At 33.3% G+C, this 14,302-nt stretch overlaps 1 protein-coding gene across 3 annotated transcripts; it reads left to right on the forward strand.

Annotated features, from left to right (window-relative positions):
* Nucleotides 1–4,729: 4,729 nt before the first annotated feature.
* Nucleotides 4,730–9,815, forward strand: LOC129315304 (protein DOG1-like 4). Of its 3 annotated transcripts, none has more exons than XR_008594443.1 (3): nt 4,730–4,976; nt 5,071–5,196; nt 9,298–9,320. XR_008594443.1 is itself a non-coding variant. In XM_054958909.1 (2 exons), exons 1-2 carry the CDS (start codon nt 8,698–8,700, stop codon nt 9,562–9,564), a joined length of 726 nt encoding a protein of 241 aa, XP_054814884.1. In that variant the 5' UTR covers nt 8,574–8,697; the 3' UTR covers nt 9,565–9,815. The 3 variants fall into 3 exon arrangements, 1 of the variants encoding a protein (XP_054814884.1); XR_008594442.1 differs by lacking the exon at nt 9,298–9,320 and adding an exon at nt 6,183–7,221 and having other exon boundaries at nt 4,739–4,976; XM_054958909.1 differs by lacking the exons at nt 4,730–4,976; nt 5,071–5,196 and adding an exon at nt 8,574–9,156 and having other exon boundaries at nt 9,298–9,815.
* Nucleotides 9,816–14,302: the final 4,487 nt, after the last annotated feature.

Below are 14,302 nucleotides of genomic sequence, written 5' to 3' on the forward strand. Positions count from 1 at the left end.
AAGGCAGGCAAATAAACCTGAGGTCCATGCTGGTTGGCGCGTGAATAAAGGGCAAGAAACTTAATTTCAATAATATCGAATATAAAATTTATAAAATATTTTTATAAATGAGTATCCAAATATCATTCACATTATAATACCTTATTTTTTCTGCTCTGATTTTTGAAATGTTAATCAAAATACATGATATATGAAATACATTTGTGTCAAATATTTAGAAATGACAATAGGACACTCAATCGTGTTATTTGGGTTAGGATAGTCGGTCAATGTAAGATAAGCTAAGGTATAAAATGCTTGGAACTTTTAACAACGACATTTAAGCTATATTTTCCTTAGGTATCATGGGACAATATGTCAAGATTAGTAGGTAGATATGATAAACTTCTAATAAATAATCACCACGCTTTTTTATTAAAAGTTTGTTTTAAAAATAAACAAGTTTGGTCAAAATATTAAAATAATATGTATAAAACTTAACCCAACCCAACTCATATGGGTTGGTGGATAAAAGAAGAGCAGACCAACCCACCATCCCCATACAATCTTTTTCATATAAATTATTATTTAATAATTTGTAGGTTTAATATATAAACACAACCCATATAATTCACTTTAAATTCACATCTTACATGATGCAATATGACCTAAATTATTTTTAAGAAAAACATAACATAATTTATCACATTCATTCAAGGAACAAAAATAATAATATCATTTACCATATTTAAAAGACAAACACTTTGGGTGTAACACGTTTACAAAATATGAGCCACCTCAAATATATAATAGGATTAATATGTAATTAGAATTCTGAACTATAAGTTTAGAGGCAATTTAACTTCTAAACTTGTATTTAGTACATTTTGAACTCTAAACAAATAAATTTGGTGCATTTTAACCCCATCGTTAAATTAAAACAAACATCTATTACTTTTTTTTTTAAAAAAAAAGCCCGATATGCAATTTTTCTTAAATTAAGGTAGAAGAGAGAGGGATAGTAAAATTTGGTAAAAATCGCACATTATACCCTATTTTTAAAAAAACCTAACAAATGTTTGTTTAAATTTAACGACAAAGTGAAATTGTCCTAACTTTAATTATTTAATATTCATAATATATCAAATAAAGGTTTAGAGTTTAAATCATTCTTGAACCTATAATTCAAGATTCAAATTATATATAAATCTAATATAATATAGGTCTTATAGTTTGGCAATTGTGGGTGAGAGAGAGAGAGAAGAAACATGGGATAAATGGACCAACCTATAACCCAAATGAGTTTACTCGTTTGATCTATGAATTGAATAATTTAGGCTAAAAAATAGTTATTCTTTGTGCTGCTTTTTTTAAAAACCAATCACATTCTAAGAAAAAAAAATATATTATCAAGGATTTAACTCATTAAACCCACCTCTGCATTCCCCATTTTGTGTTTTCATGATAGTTTTGATTAATTATCTTTTTTTTTTTGTCAACTAGATTTGATGAATGATCATGATTAAGAAATAGAGAAGAGATGATAATAAAAAATCTAGAGACCCCTCTCCTTCAAAGTTACCTATAAAAGTAATGAATTGATGTAAATAAATAAAAAGCATTTTTATATTTAAAAATAATAAAAACAATTACACTATTTAGTAAGGATGAGAAGAATATGATATATAATTTGTTCTAGATGAATTTAGTTGATGATTGAAAATTATTGTCAAGCTAGAGAAATATCAATGATATTCTAATACATTTTACAAAATATTTTTCATAATTGGATCAATAAAGAATAAGAGCCTGTTTGGTATGATGGAATTAAAAGAATGGAAATGAATGTAGAAATTGAATTGAAAAGTTTTTATGATTAGTTCATTAAAATTAAGTTGAATTAGACTTTCACATGGAAACTATTTCCATCAAAATTGATGGAATTGAATTCCATAAAAAAATCTAGTTTTCAAATTTCAAATTCCTAATTTCATTTTTTACCCCTTTCTTACTTTCTCGTCTAACTTCTATTTGTTGAATTAGGTTTGTGAATGATGGCTACCTCCTATCAACCTTTAAAGTTCTCACTGAAGAACTTATCACCCACTTTCAACAACTTTCTCAATGGCTAAAACCTCATTCTTTATCGCATCAGTCTCCTTTGATCTTAGACCATCTTCCTCAAATTTGTGAATGGCGAGGACAAACTTAGATCTCAAAATGGTGAGGATGAACCAAGTATGCGAATAGCAAAAACAAACCAGGTTCTTGTAACGGTAAGGATAAACCAAGGTCATGATTTTTGTAGAAACAAAATGCTTGAAATAAAGGTCAATATGAGTCACAATTTTTGCAAAAGCCTTCTAATGTCAAAGTATCTAAACAAAGTATCAATCTCCTTTATTGATAGTGATCGACAAGGTCATTGTGGTTTGTTCTTTAGATAGTTTACAGGAAAAATAGGGATTGAACTTTGGCTATTGTGGATTGGGTTGCCTCTGAGTTGTGTTAAATATGGTTTGTTGAATCTAGATTAGGTTGCCTTCAATTTCTCTGGTGATGATTTAGAGAGGGGTGGCTATGTTAGTATAGGTTTTTTTTTTGTTTAAGTAAGGGTATTTTAGTCTTTTAACATTATAAATATGTATTTTTGATAAAAATTATACTAGGATTTCATGAATATGCCGAATATATTTTTGAACCTCATACCCATTCCAATTTCAATATCCATTTTCATTTCCATCGCACCAAGCAAGGCATAAATTTTTCTACGTTTCCTTACTATTTAGTTTAATAATACATGGTTTGCTTTTTTGAAATACCATTTAGGCACATTATTTTTACAAAATATTTTGGTTTAAGGGGCAAAAATACTTTAAAAGTCTTCTGAAGGAGTATTAGGTATTATTACCTTTTAGAATAAGCAATGTTACCCTGAAAGTTTAATAAGCAGAGCAATTTTTCCCTTTTTCTAATAGTTGATTAGTAGAATGCAAAAACCCAATACGGAAAGCCATATGGGATGCTAAATTGATCTAGCATTTAAAATAAAAAAGATTCATGTTGCCTTTGCTTTGCCTCCATATACTACCACCTTCACCCTTGAGCATTCTTCATCATAGCAATGGCCAGTTCTATCAATTCTAGACCAAGATTTGTCATAATTGTTTGTTGGAGTTTACCATACACAACCTCTACTAGAGCAAATCCATCTGTATTCAACTTATCATCCTTGTTATCAAGTAATTTAGCTTCCTACTCATCAGAATCCCAATCAAAAAATATGTCTATCCCCCTTCAATTTCATCAAACTCATCACTTTCATTCAAAAATCCTTTTGTTGTCCTCATCTTCTTCAAATTCACCCCTACCAAAACCTTCAAGTTCATATCAAGAACCATAACAAAGTGGTGGTGGAATCAACACAGTCGTTTGCAAAAGGAAAAGAAACAAAATCTTGATCCAAACAAACAACCAACACCTAGAAAGGAATAGCCACAGCCATAAAGAAGAAATTGAAGAGAGGGATTTATACAATTACCAACAAAAAAAAAACAAATAAAGATAAACAAACCAAACAAAACATTGAGATTCATAGAAATGGGGTCTCAAATTCTGAGAATTTGCTCATGTCTTCAAAAAGTCCAATTAGATAAGCTTTGGATGCTTCTTAAAGGGCTATAAAGATAGAGCTTTGGAATAGTAAACATGCTTTGAAGTCTTGAGCAATCTCACAAACAATATTAGATAAGAGGTTACAGCCGAGCCTCACTATCGCTCAATAAAGAGGTCCAGCTCTATCTTGATGGATGGCATTGTATCATGGCTTAAGAGTCACAAGGATTTTTAGGTGGTGTACGTGTTCTCTTAGATGAAGGAGGCACCAATCTTTACTTTGTACTTTGCTCTTAGATGAACAATTCAAAGTTTTACTTGCTTGATTAGGGAAGGAAGAAGATGGACCTTATTTTTCTCGGATTTATGAGACAAAATATGAAGCTGAAAAGGGAGGGGTCTGGGTATGCATTCGGAGAGAGACGAGGAAGACGCAAGCTAAAAAGAAGACACAATATGAGTAAGAGGGAGAAAAGAAGAACAATCCAAAAAGAGTGAGAGGAAGACACATATCATGTTATTAATTAAAATAAAAGATTTAATTGTCAACAACATCAATCTTGATAACATCAATCTAAGTTAATGGTGTGATAAAATTGCACTTTTTTTTTTGAAATACATGCTCGCGCAAAGAGAGCAAAATTAGGTCATGTTGAAAGTTATAAGGCTTCTACAGTTAACAGGGGACCTGTCAAATAAGATAATATTAAAATGATCCCTTAAAGCCTTATGGGTTAAGAAGCTGGCACAACGATTGGCTTCTCTATATATGTAATCAAAAATGATTTTTCAATCCCTCATGGTGAGACTTTAGATATTTATTAAAATTGTTGTAAGAAGGTGGCTTTGAGCGAAGTTACTTTTAATAAGGGAAAGAGCCTCCATAGAATTGGAATAAACATTCACTCTAATATTTTTAGCATTCTAACATATATTTAAGCCTTCTAAAATTTCTATAAACTTAACAGGATTGATAATTAAAATTTTCAGACTTCTTTAAATTTTTAAAATAACATTACTCTTTTTAAAAAGTAAATGATATCATAATTGCTTTGAAAAAACTTTAAGATATTTTTGCCCCTTCACTCAAATATATTTCATAACTTCGTCAATCAAAGCGAACGAATTTATTTGCTTGAACAATCAATCAATTTATTTCCTATTTTATAAAAATTCTACACCTTTCACATAATTTTGGGGAGACAGTGATTTTCTATTTTATGATTTTTATCAAGGAGTAAGGATCGTAGATTCGTAAGAGCAAGAGAGCTTGATCCTGAGAACTTGGGAAGCGCTTTCCAGCCGAGGAATGACCGGAGAAGAGGTGGCAGGTCCCCCCGGACCAAAAGTCTTCCGTCTTCTTTGCTTCGTCGGCGCCGGAGGTAATCCAATTTCCGATCAATTTTCTCTCACTGTTCTCTTTCGTGTGTGTGATTGTATCTAATCGTTTTTGTGGCATCTTCGTTAATGTTTCAGTCATCTGCGCGGTTACAATTAACAAGACACGGAATATGGAGCGGAGGACGCTGATGCAGCAGCAGATGAAGGTAATGCCAGATAACTCATCGGAAGCCCTCGCCGAAGACAGAGCCGGCGAATAAGGTTAGGTTTTGGAGATTACGATGTGCATAGTGAGGATATTAGTGAGAGATTTTGTATAGGCATTCTGGGAATCTGGGGAAAAAGCTTTGCTGCTAATTTAATCATAATTCCTATGTATGTTTACCAACTATATATTAATCATCAGGAGTTAAGCTAGATGCTTTGGTTTTCCTGCTAATGTGGAAAAAAGCTGATCTACCCGTACCGATCTCTTTGTTTCTGAGAAGTGAATTCAAGAATCACATTTTCGGTACTCAGAGCTTTATTGTCATATGAAAATATTTTCTGGATTCAATTTAAGGTTTGAAATACAGGTGAATATCATTATAATGATGTTTGATGCCCGGTTAAATTTCGGCATTGTTGAAAACCCTCAACCTCGGATTAGAGTGGTGTAAACTTGATTTGCAAACTTTATTCGTTGATGAATTTGCGGATCGTGATTGATGTTTGGAAATTTCTATCTAAAATGTGATTTCTGACTTTTGTTATTGATGCAATTCATTGAATGCAAAAGCAAGTCCACCACCACTTCCGCTTCAGCGCCAATGGAGGGTTTGGAAAGAAAAGTTTAGAGAGAAATTCAGTGCCAAACGAAACGAGTTGATCCTTAAGGCAAACTCGCATTTTAGTTTATAAATAGGTTTCCCAGCCCTGCAAACCTCAAGCCAGACATACCCTGAATGAAGCTTTCCATAGCAATATCCTACGGCATTGATCTCTCGTGAACCTTGCTCCTTCCCACAAACTCGGTCCTTGAATTATGATATCAACTCCTGCGAGGGCAGTAGCTGGTAGCTTTAATGTTGTAGCTTTGGAGTATCTTTTTTTTTTTTGGTGATGAACTTGGAGTATCTAATAATACAGAAGAGGTCATCAGGCTGTGTTTGGCTACTGCTAGAGAAATGCAATCCCTCTTTCTTGTGTAGAAATTTAGATATAAAAACTACCTGTGGTTAATTCATGATCAAGTGGTGTGGTTGTAGGTGACACCGGTGGCAGGCGTGAACAGCGAGCTTTTGATTGCCTGAGTCGTACCCGGAAGGACACTGTCCTTAAAAACTATTCCGGCACACCTAGACGACGGGCCGGCAGCTCCCCAGGATTAAACAAGCACTTCCTGCGATAGAGCAAGGGAACAGAATAATAGAGGCTAAAGCAAGCACAGACGAACAGGAGTCAAAGGGAGGAGACAATTGTGAAGGCTTGCACTTTGTTCTGTCCTCACCCATGGGTATATATAGGCCGATGAAGGAGACACAAACGTTGGGTTATAATTACCGGTTAATGGTTCGGTTATACACACATTAAACAATGAACGTTCAGCGTTTAACACTTTAGTCACAGACGCCTCAAACAGCAAAACGTGCATGTCCATTAATTCAAAAACGTTCAGCGTTCATTAATCTGGAGACGTTTGGCAGACAAAACATTAATCTTCAAAATTCGGTTTTCAGAAGAGGTTTAATGTCCAGAAACTGTCAAAGCCTCAAGTTAAAAGTAATTATTTATTTAATCATTTTTGTAAAAATAACCCGGTAAAAGGAACCCAATACCTCTTGAACTCGCGCGCAGGGGGGCAAATCGACTGATTTCAACTGCGATTGCCCTGAGTTGGCCTGTCTCTTGTGCGCGAGGTCACTTCTCCTTCAAGCTCATTTTGCTAGCCCATTTCATTCCTTAGTATATATACATTAGGAGATTTCTTCCTTTAGTCAATGTGGGACTTTGACACACACACACTTTTGACACATATACAACAGTGGTGAGGTGTGAGAAGTAGATTCAAGATTCAAGCCCTCCTAGCTTCTAATGTGATGAAAATAAGTAGTCATGTAATATTTGATTGTTTACATATTCTTGTTATCATTATTCAATATTAATCATTTTTTTCTACTGTTTTTTCTTCCACGAGCAGAAGAAACATTTTTTATTTATAAAATCATTTTTCATTTCACTTATTGTATGTTAAATGGGGCAATCAACTTTTGAACTAGCCATTAGGCTTTTGATTGGAGTAAGGTGGATGATCACTGCTGAAAGTTTATGTCTGAGGACAAGCATAGTTCTGGGGTATTAGCTTCCATTCCAAGCGACTGGTTCCTAAATTAACCATGGATATGTTGATATGGATCTGAAAGAAAAAGAAAAGGAACGAAGGGGAGATCCTAAGAAGGGGTGGGAAAAACCCCCGCGCGCGCGGATGATTTGGATGATCATTGAAAGATATATCGTAAAGGTTGGAGAATGGTAATCCCCCATAAGCTTGTGCTTGTTTGCCATGTTTTACCATTGATGGAACCGAAATTTGAAGCAGGTTCCTCTTTGCTATAACATAGACTAGACTTACCCGATAGGAGATTTTCATCTGCTTTTCAACTGTTGAAGTAAAGACTTTGTAGGATTGAAACTAAATAATCTATAGGCTCTGCCAAACTCCGCGCTGCATTATTTTATGTCTGCGAAGGATTCACCAGGCCAGTAGATATATCACAAATGCATTCAGCGAAGAGGAAGAAAGTTTGACATTGGTCTATGTAATGATCCAAAGGGAAGGTGTGCCCCCTTCCATTTTCTTTCTTGTGCCCAGATTTCATTCCTAGTCGGAGTAAGAAAATGTAAGATGCATGCATTTGTGAGCAACGTCATATAGCAAGTTGGTCAGACTTAAGAGTGTGCTCCCTAGTGTTGCAACATTCACTCAAAATTTGCCAATTCATCACATGCAATTGAACATCTTGTCAATAATCTTTCTGCAGAACAGTAGACTTGTTTAAGGACGGAAACAAATAAATGCTTCTTTAATGGAAGCTGTCTCCTTATTGGCTTATATGAAGTATGAACAGATGGTCAGATATAGAATCATCGCGAGAGGGAGACCTCCCCACCCCAGGGAAATGGAGTGAAAAAAAATGGGGGACACCCCCTCCCCCAGAATGATCTTGGATTGTGAAATATAGTCAAACAAATAAATGGTCTCCGTCTTTTGTGTGTGTATAAAATTTTAACTTGTGTTAAAAGTATTCGCACAATATGAGAATTACTCATAATACCTTGTTCAGGGCCTCTGTATAAAAATTCATGGCTCTCAGTAAAAAGCTATTCACTTTTTCCCCATGTCCTAGTCTACACAACACAAGAAAGGTGTTCGAGACTTCTCATATCAATGTGGAGTGTAAACCAAATTGGGAGGCCCATTCGCCAGTCAATATTTCAACTGATAAAGTGTCTCAGAATCAGATTGACTTCATAAGCTATTAAAGCGTGTCCTCTTTCACGTTTACGGTGAATAAAATGGCCCATTGAATCCTACCCAAAAAAAAAAAAAACCGGTCCATCGCATGAAACAACATAGTAATAAAGTGGAACCTCACACTTCCACGCAAGGTGCACACGTGCCATCCGCTGGAATCTCCTCAAGGACGCTATATCACAGCGCCCAGCCCCATATCACCGCTCAGAGCCACCCTCCTCCCTAGTGGTCGGAATCGGATCGTCGTGATGAGCCTCCCCATGCATGCGTGTGTCAACCACACAGCCCCGGTGAGCGGTTTCAGCTTCGCCGGCTTCTACGAGTCCTGGTTCGACCACCTCCAGCACCTCCTTCACCAGCTGTCCGCCGTCACACGGCCCCCCGCCACGGCGGAGGAAAACCACAAGCTCCTCATCCTCATCGACAAGGTCATGGCCCACTACGACGACTACTATCGCGCCAAGTCTGTCGCCTCACAGAACGACCCCCTCCAGATGCTGGTCTCCCCATGGGCCACCACCCTCGAACGCTCCCTCCACTGGATCGCCGGCTGGCGCCCCACCATCGCCTTCCACCTCGTCTACACTGAGTCCTCTGTCCTCTTCGAGTCTCACATCATCGATATCCTCCGCGGCGTTCGTACTGGCGATCTCGGCGATCTCTCCCCCTCTCAGTTCCGGCGTGTCAGCCAGTTGCAGTGTGACACCGTAAATTTTCCTGTCTTGTCCGATCTCTCCATCTCCAAGCATTCGCATTTCTTGTATATTGTGTTGTTCAAAATGGTTGACAGGGTTGTAGAATTTGGAGTTAAGTTTCGAGTTTCAAATGTCTAGTGAAATGACTTGCAGGTGAAGGAAGAGAATGCGATAACGGAGGAGCTATCGGAGTGGCAAGACAGTGGGAGTGAGCTGATAGAAGGGGCTGAGATGGAGGAGAAAATGGAAGCTCTGGGGAGCATCATAAGGAAGGCCGACGATCTCCGGCTCAGAACCCTCAAGAGCGTGGTGGGTCTCCTCACTCCACAGCAAGCCGTCGATTTCTTGATCGCCTCCGCAGAGCTGCTCTCCGGCATCCGCTCTTGGGGAATCAATTACGACCGGCGACGTTCCAGATAACTGCTCCATTCCCTTTTTTTTCTTACCTCTTCCTCCTCCTCCTCCTCCTCCTCCTCCTGTGTCTTCTGCACTTGCCATCTTTTTTCCTCCTTTTCTTTCTTCTTTTTACCCAAAATGTATTTTGTGGTCTTCAAAAGGAGTCTGTCGTCCGGGAGTTTTCCATTTGTTTCAGGTTTGTCTGCCCAAGTTTAGTTGATCAAACCGGTGGAAAAAAAAAATTAATTAATTAAATTTTGCACATCGGGTTTGCAGTTTTGAGAATTATAGATATATTTTTAATATAACTTTTCAAGTGAGTTGATTTCCTTCTTTGCTTTCTCAAATATTTTCTTGGGTTTGAAGAGATTCCTTATGTTTCTTGATATAACGAAGGCATGGAGGAAGTAACTTATTGTTTATTAATTATCAAATGATTTTTATCCTATTGGATATCATATAAGATAGGTATTGAAAAACAAGTAAGGTCCGGCCTATTTTTAAACAATTAAAACATCTGTTCCAGATATTTGTTCCATTCTTTTTATAAGATTTTCTTCGTAATTTAAATAATTAGAATATGTTTTGGAAATGATTTCTGGTAAATGATTAAAACATAAAAAATTATTTGAGTACAAATCATTACTTTTAATTGATGGAATAAACAAAAATTAAAAAATAGCCACTATTTTTTAATATTCTAGAATTTTGGACTCGGAATTATAATTAGAAAAATCTACCTAGCCGTCATAAATTTTGAGCCCGTTTGATTTTCTTTTATTTCACATTTATAAAATAAAATTTTACTGAGTTAAAAATTATTTGATTAAAATATTTTACACATTGAAACTATATTCAAATAATAATTGAAAGTGAATTTCTACAACATAATTATTTAAAATTTTTAAAAAATAAATTTAAAAAATAGGATATTATTTGACCATTATCATCTTTTATTTAAAAATAGTTAATTCATTAAAAATATAATTATTATTTTAATAATAATAAATAGGTATTAATTTTTTAGCATTATAAATTAAATAATTAATCATATTAATTTTTAGTATTAATTTATAATAAAAATTATAAATCTTTATCACATTTTCTGAAATTATAAATTAAAAAATATAAATAATTAAATATTAAATTTTTAGCATTATAATCAAAATTTATATTATTTAAAATTTTTAATTTTAAATATGTCAAATATATTATATTTTTATAATAAAAATTATAAATTAATATAACTTAATGTCTTTTTTTATAATTATACATTCAAAAACATATTTTACTCTCATAAACTAATTTTTAGTGTATAAAAAAATTTTTAAAAAAATATATTTAAACATAAATTTTATTATAATAATTAATTTTTATTAAATAAATTTTTGATAAATTGAAACCAAACGCACACAAATTTATTTTCATGGTTTGAAAAAAAAAAAAAGGAATGAGAGTGAGGCTAGGGCTTTAAGGTAATTTCAGGAGAGACGGGGGTTAACGTGTCTCAAGGAGAGGGTAATGCTGCATGCACGGTGACACTTTGCACGCCGACGTGGAAGCTTCATGTCGCCGGCATAGTCGTTCCGTTGACCAATTTCTCATCCCACGTAAGCATGCGCGCATCCTCTTTCCCATCCCGCCTATCTAAACCCTTCTCCCCATTATTCATTCTTCTGGACCAAAATTTTTAAATATTTTTTCATGAATTCACAGTTCTTTACAAAAGTATTTTAGATATCTAAATTCACATTTAAAAGTTAAACTCTGTTAAAAACTACAATATCCATCCTTTATTATGTATATTAAAAATATATTCTTATTTATAATGTAAGACCTTAAAAAATATAAGTTGTTCTAGGTTTTTCAATATTCAATTAGCGAGATTTTTTCAAAAGTATCTAGAACTGAGGAATGATCAATATTTTTCCTTAAATTGAAATATTTTATTACATAGAATATAATTTTAAACATAATTAAATAATTTATTCAAAGTTTAATTTAATTAAAAGTGTGTTGTGGATGGTATATTATACAGTGACAGACCTAGAGAAACATATCTCTGGAGCAAAATTGGAAAACAAATAAATGGCCTGTTTGTTTCAACTTATTTTTTAAAAAATTTACTTTGTAAGTACTTTTGAAAATAATCAGGATTAAAAAAATAAATTTCTAACTATTTAAGAATTTATTTATAATATTTTTTAAAATAATCTTAATGCAATAGATAAGAGAGAATATATTTGAAAGGATATACGAATATATCATAAAATTTAAAATAATTAAATAATAAGTAATTTTTATAAAATAAAAATAAATAAAAATTTAACAATAAATAATTAATAATCACTTTTTTATTATTTCTAACCAAACATAAAATAGATTTTTATGAAATTTCCACAAAATAAATATTTTTTAATAAAATTTTTTGACTATCTTAAAAAATATTTATTTTTTAATCTTAAATAAATTGGCTCAAGATAGGAGGCTCTAAAAATAATTATCACGTTTTTTTATAAAAGAAGTTAAAATATACCCAAAAAAAAAAAAGTGGGATTGGCGGATCAAGAAAAGAACAATGTTTTCTTTTCCCCCCCCAGGCAACCGCTGATGATGATGCCCTTCACTTTATCCTTTGGGCAACCGATGCAACCCCTGTACGTTGATATGAGAGAGGAATAAATTATTGATATTTATGCTTTTGAGGTAGTACTATGAAACAAAGCTTTGAAACTGAAAAATAAATTTAAACACCGAAAAGCCATTGAGGCCGACGGAGAGGGCTACACATTTTCTTAATTTTTTTTAATATTATATGGATATTGCGTCTTTTCAACCTTTAAAGTTTATGAAAATATTTGTAATATATATGTTTTTTTAATCTCAGTTCTATTATTAAATCCTAGCTGGGCGACTAAGAAAAAACTTGAGAAGTTTAAAATTAGGGAGAATTACACTACAGGCTTCAAAAGAGCAAAAATTGCACTGCAAGCTTAATATATTCTTAACACAATATCTATATATATATAATTGATCAATATATTTAATAAAATGCACAAATGACACAAACAATATACAATATAATATTTATGAATACACAATACAATATTTATATATTTTCAACAAATGTTCATAAATATCGTGTTGTTCATCTATAAATATTGTGTTATGCATGCTCTACGTGACTTTATTTTAATTAATCCATAGGTTAATTGGACATGTATGAATATTGTGTTGAGAATTAATAAACATCACATTGTATATCCATAGACATTGTGTTGGATATGATTTGAGTTTCAAATCATACAAGGGCAAATTTGTACTTTTGCCCTTAATAAAAATTACAATAAGAACCTTTGAGCTTATAATGTAATATCAAAATGTATTGAGTCAAAAGTGAAATATTTTATTATTTTAAGACCTGTAGTGTGATTTTTCTTAAAAATTATGATGTGTGGTGATTTCATTAGGCAGGGACCATTTCATGGGGGTTGATAGGTTTGGTGGGTTATAACGTGCCATGCCTAACCTAAACAGTAAACACTATACTTTTCACCACCTTCTATTACAAGTTATAAATTGACCCACTCTTCAACTTTTACCCATCCAATTCTTTTGTTTGATATTTGAATCATTTCAATATTTCTTCACAGTTTCATTGCATATAATTACTTATTTGACACGCGCCAACAATAAGTCAATAACTGGGTCCAAAAGTAAATATCCAACTGCAAAAAATTCAAGCGATTTTATAATGCCAATTTATTTTTGAAAAATATATTGAGTTCTGCCTAATCAAAATCAAGTTAGATCGGGTCATATATGTATGAACTATAAAGTTTTTTTTTTGCAATTAAAATTGATGAAAAATAAAAACTTTAAAATTATCCTTTACACTGTAAGATTCATCAATTGAATGATTGTTCTTGTCTTGATCAAATCAATAAAAAACGAAAACAACATAATCAATAGAGACAAGAAGTTAAGTCCAACAGGATTTGTTAATTGTCTTTATAATTTTAAAGATACTTTTTTAACTTCAACATAACTATCTTGATAGTCATTCTTTAGTATCAAACATTAAAAAAATAAAAAAACTTATTATAAAAGATTGGACAGTTGGATTTGATTATAACTTTAGTTGAACTTGATCATAACTTTAAAGAAGTAAACAAATGCGTTATCTACCCACATGCGAAACCTTCCATAAAAATCATGATTTCATTATTTATAATGAACCGTCTATAATTTGCATGTTTATCCTGAATTCTGATTTGACCTGATTTTTATAATTCTTGCACAGCTTTGTCTGTCTTCTTGTATTAAAAAAAAAAAGACCCTTCCCTACCTGGCTTGATTCGCCTCATGAAAGTGCACCCCCGCCAAAGCCAACCCACGAAAGCCAGACGCAATGGACCGTGGCCCAACTAGTGACAGATCCAGCACATGACACATGGAGGGATAAAATCAAAAAATTCATAAAAGTGGTTTCCTATTTTTCTCCAAGTAAAAATCAAGAAAATTGATTTAAAAATTTGTGCCTTTTTTTTTTTGGGCGGGGTGGGGGTAGCACCTCCAGATCCGTCCCTGGACCCAGCCCCAGCCACAGCCAAAAAACTATCTTCGTGAGAGAACTTGTACCATAGATTTACAAAAATACATATGAAGGAATTTGTAAAATCACAGTTTTGGACAAGATGTTGAAAACTGAAGCTGTCATTAAATTAATTAAGGTAATAGTTCAAGGATTAATGGTATAATC

This window comes from Prosopis cineraria, unplaced genomic scaffold (assembly GCF_029017545.1).
Source record: "Prosopis cineraria cultivar Desert tree isolate PC_DT_omini unplaced genomic scaffold, ASM2901754v1 PC7, whole genome shotgun sequence".
NCBI lineage: Eukaryota > Viridiplantae > Streptophyta > Magnoliopsida > Fabales > Fabaceae > Prosopis > Prosopis cineraria.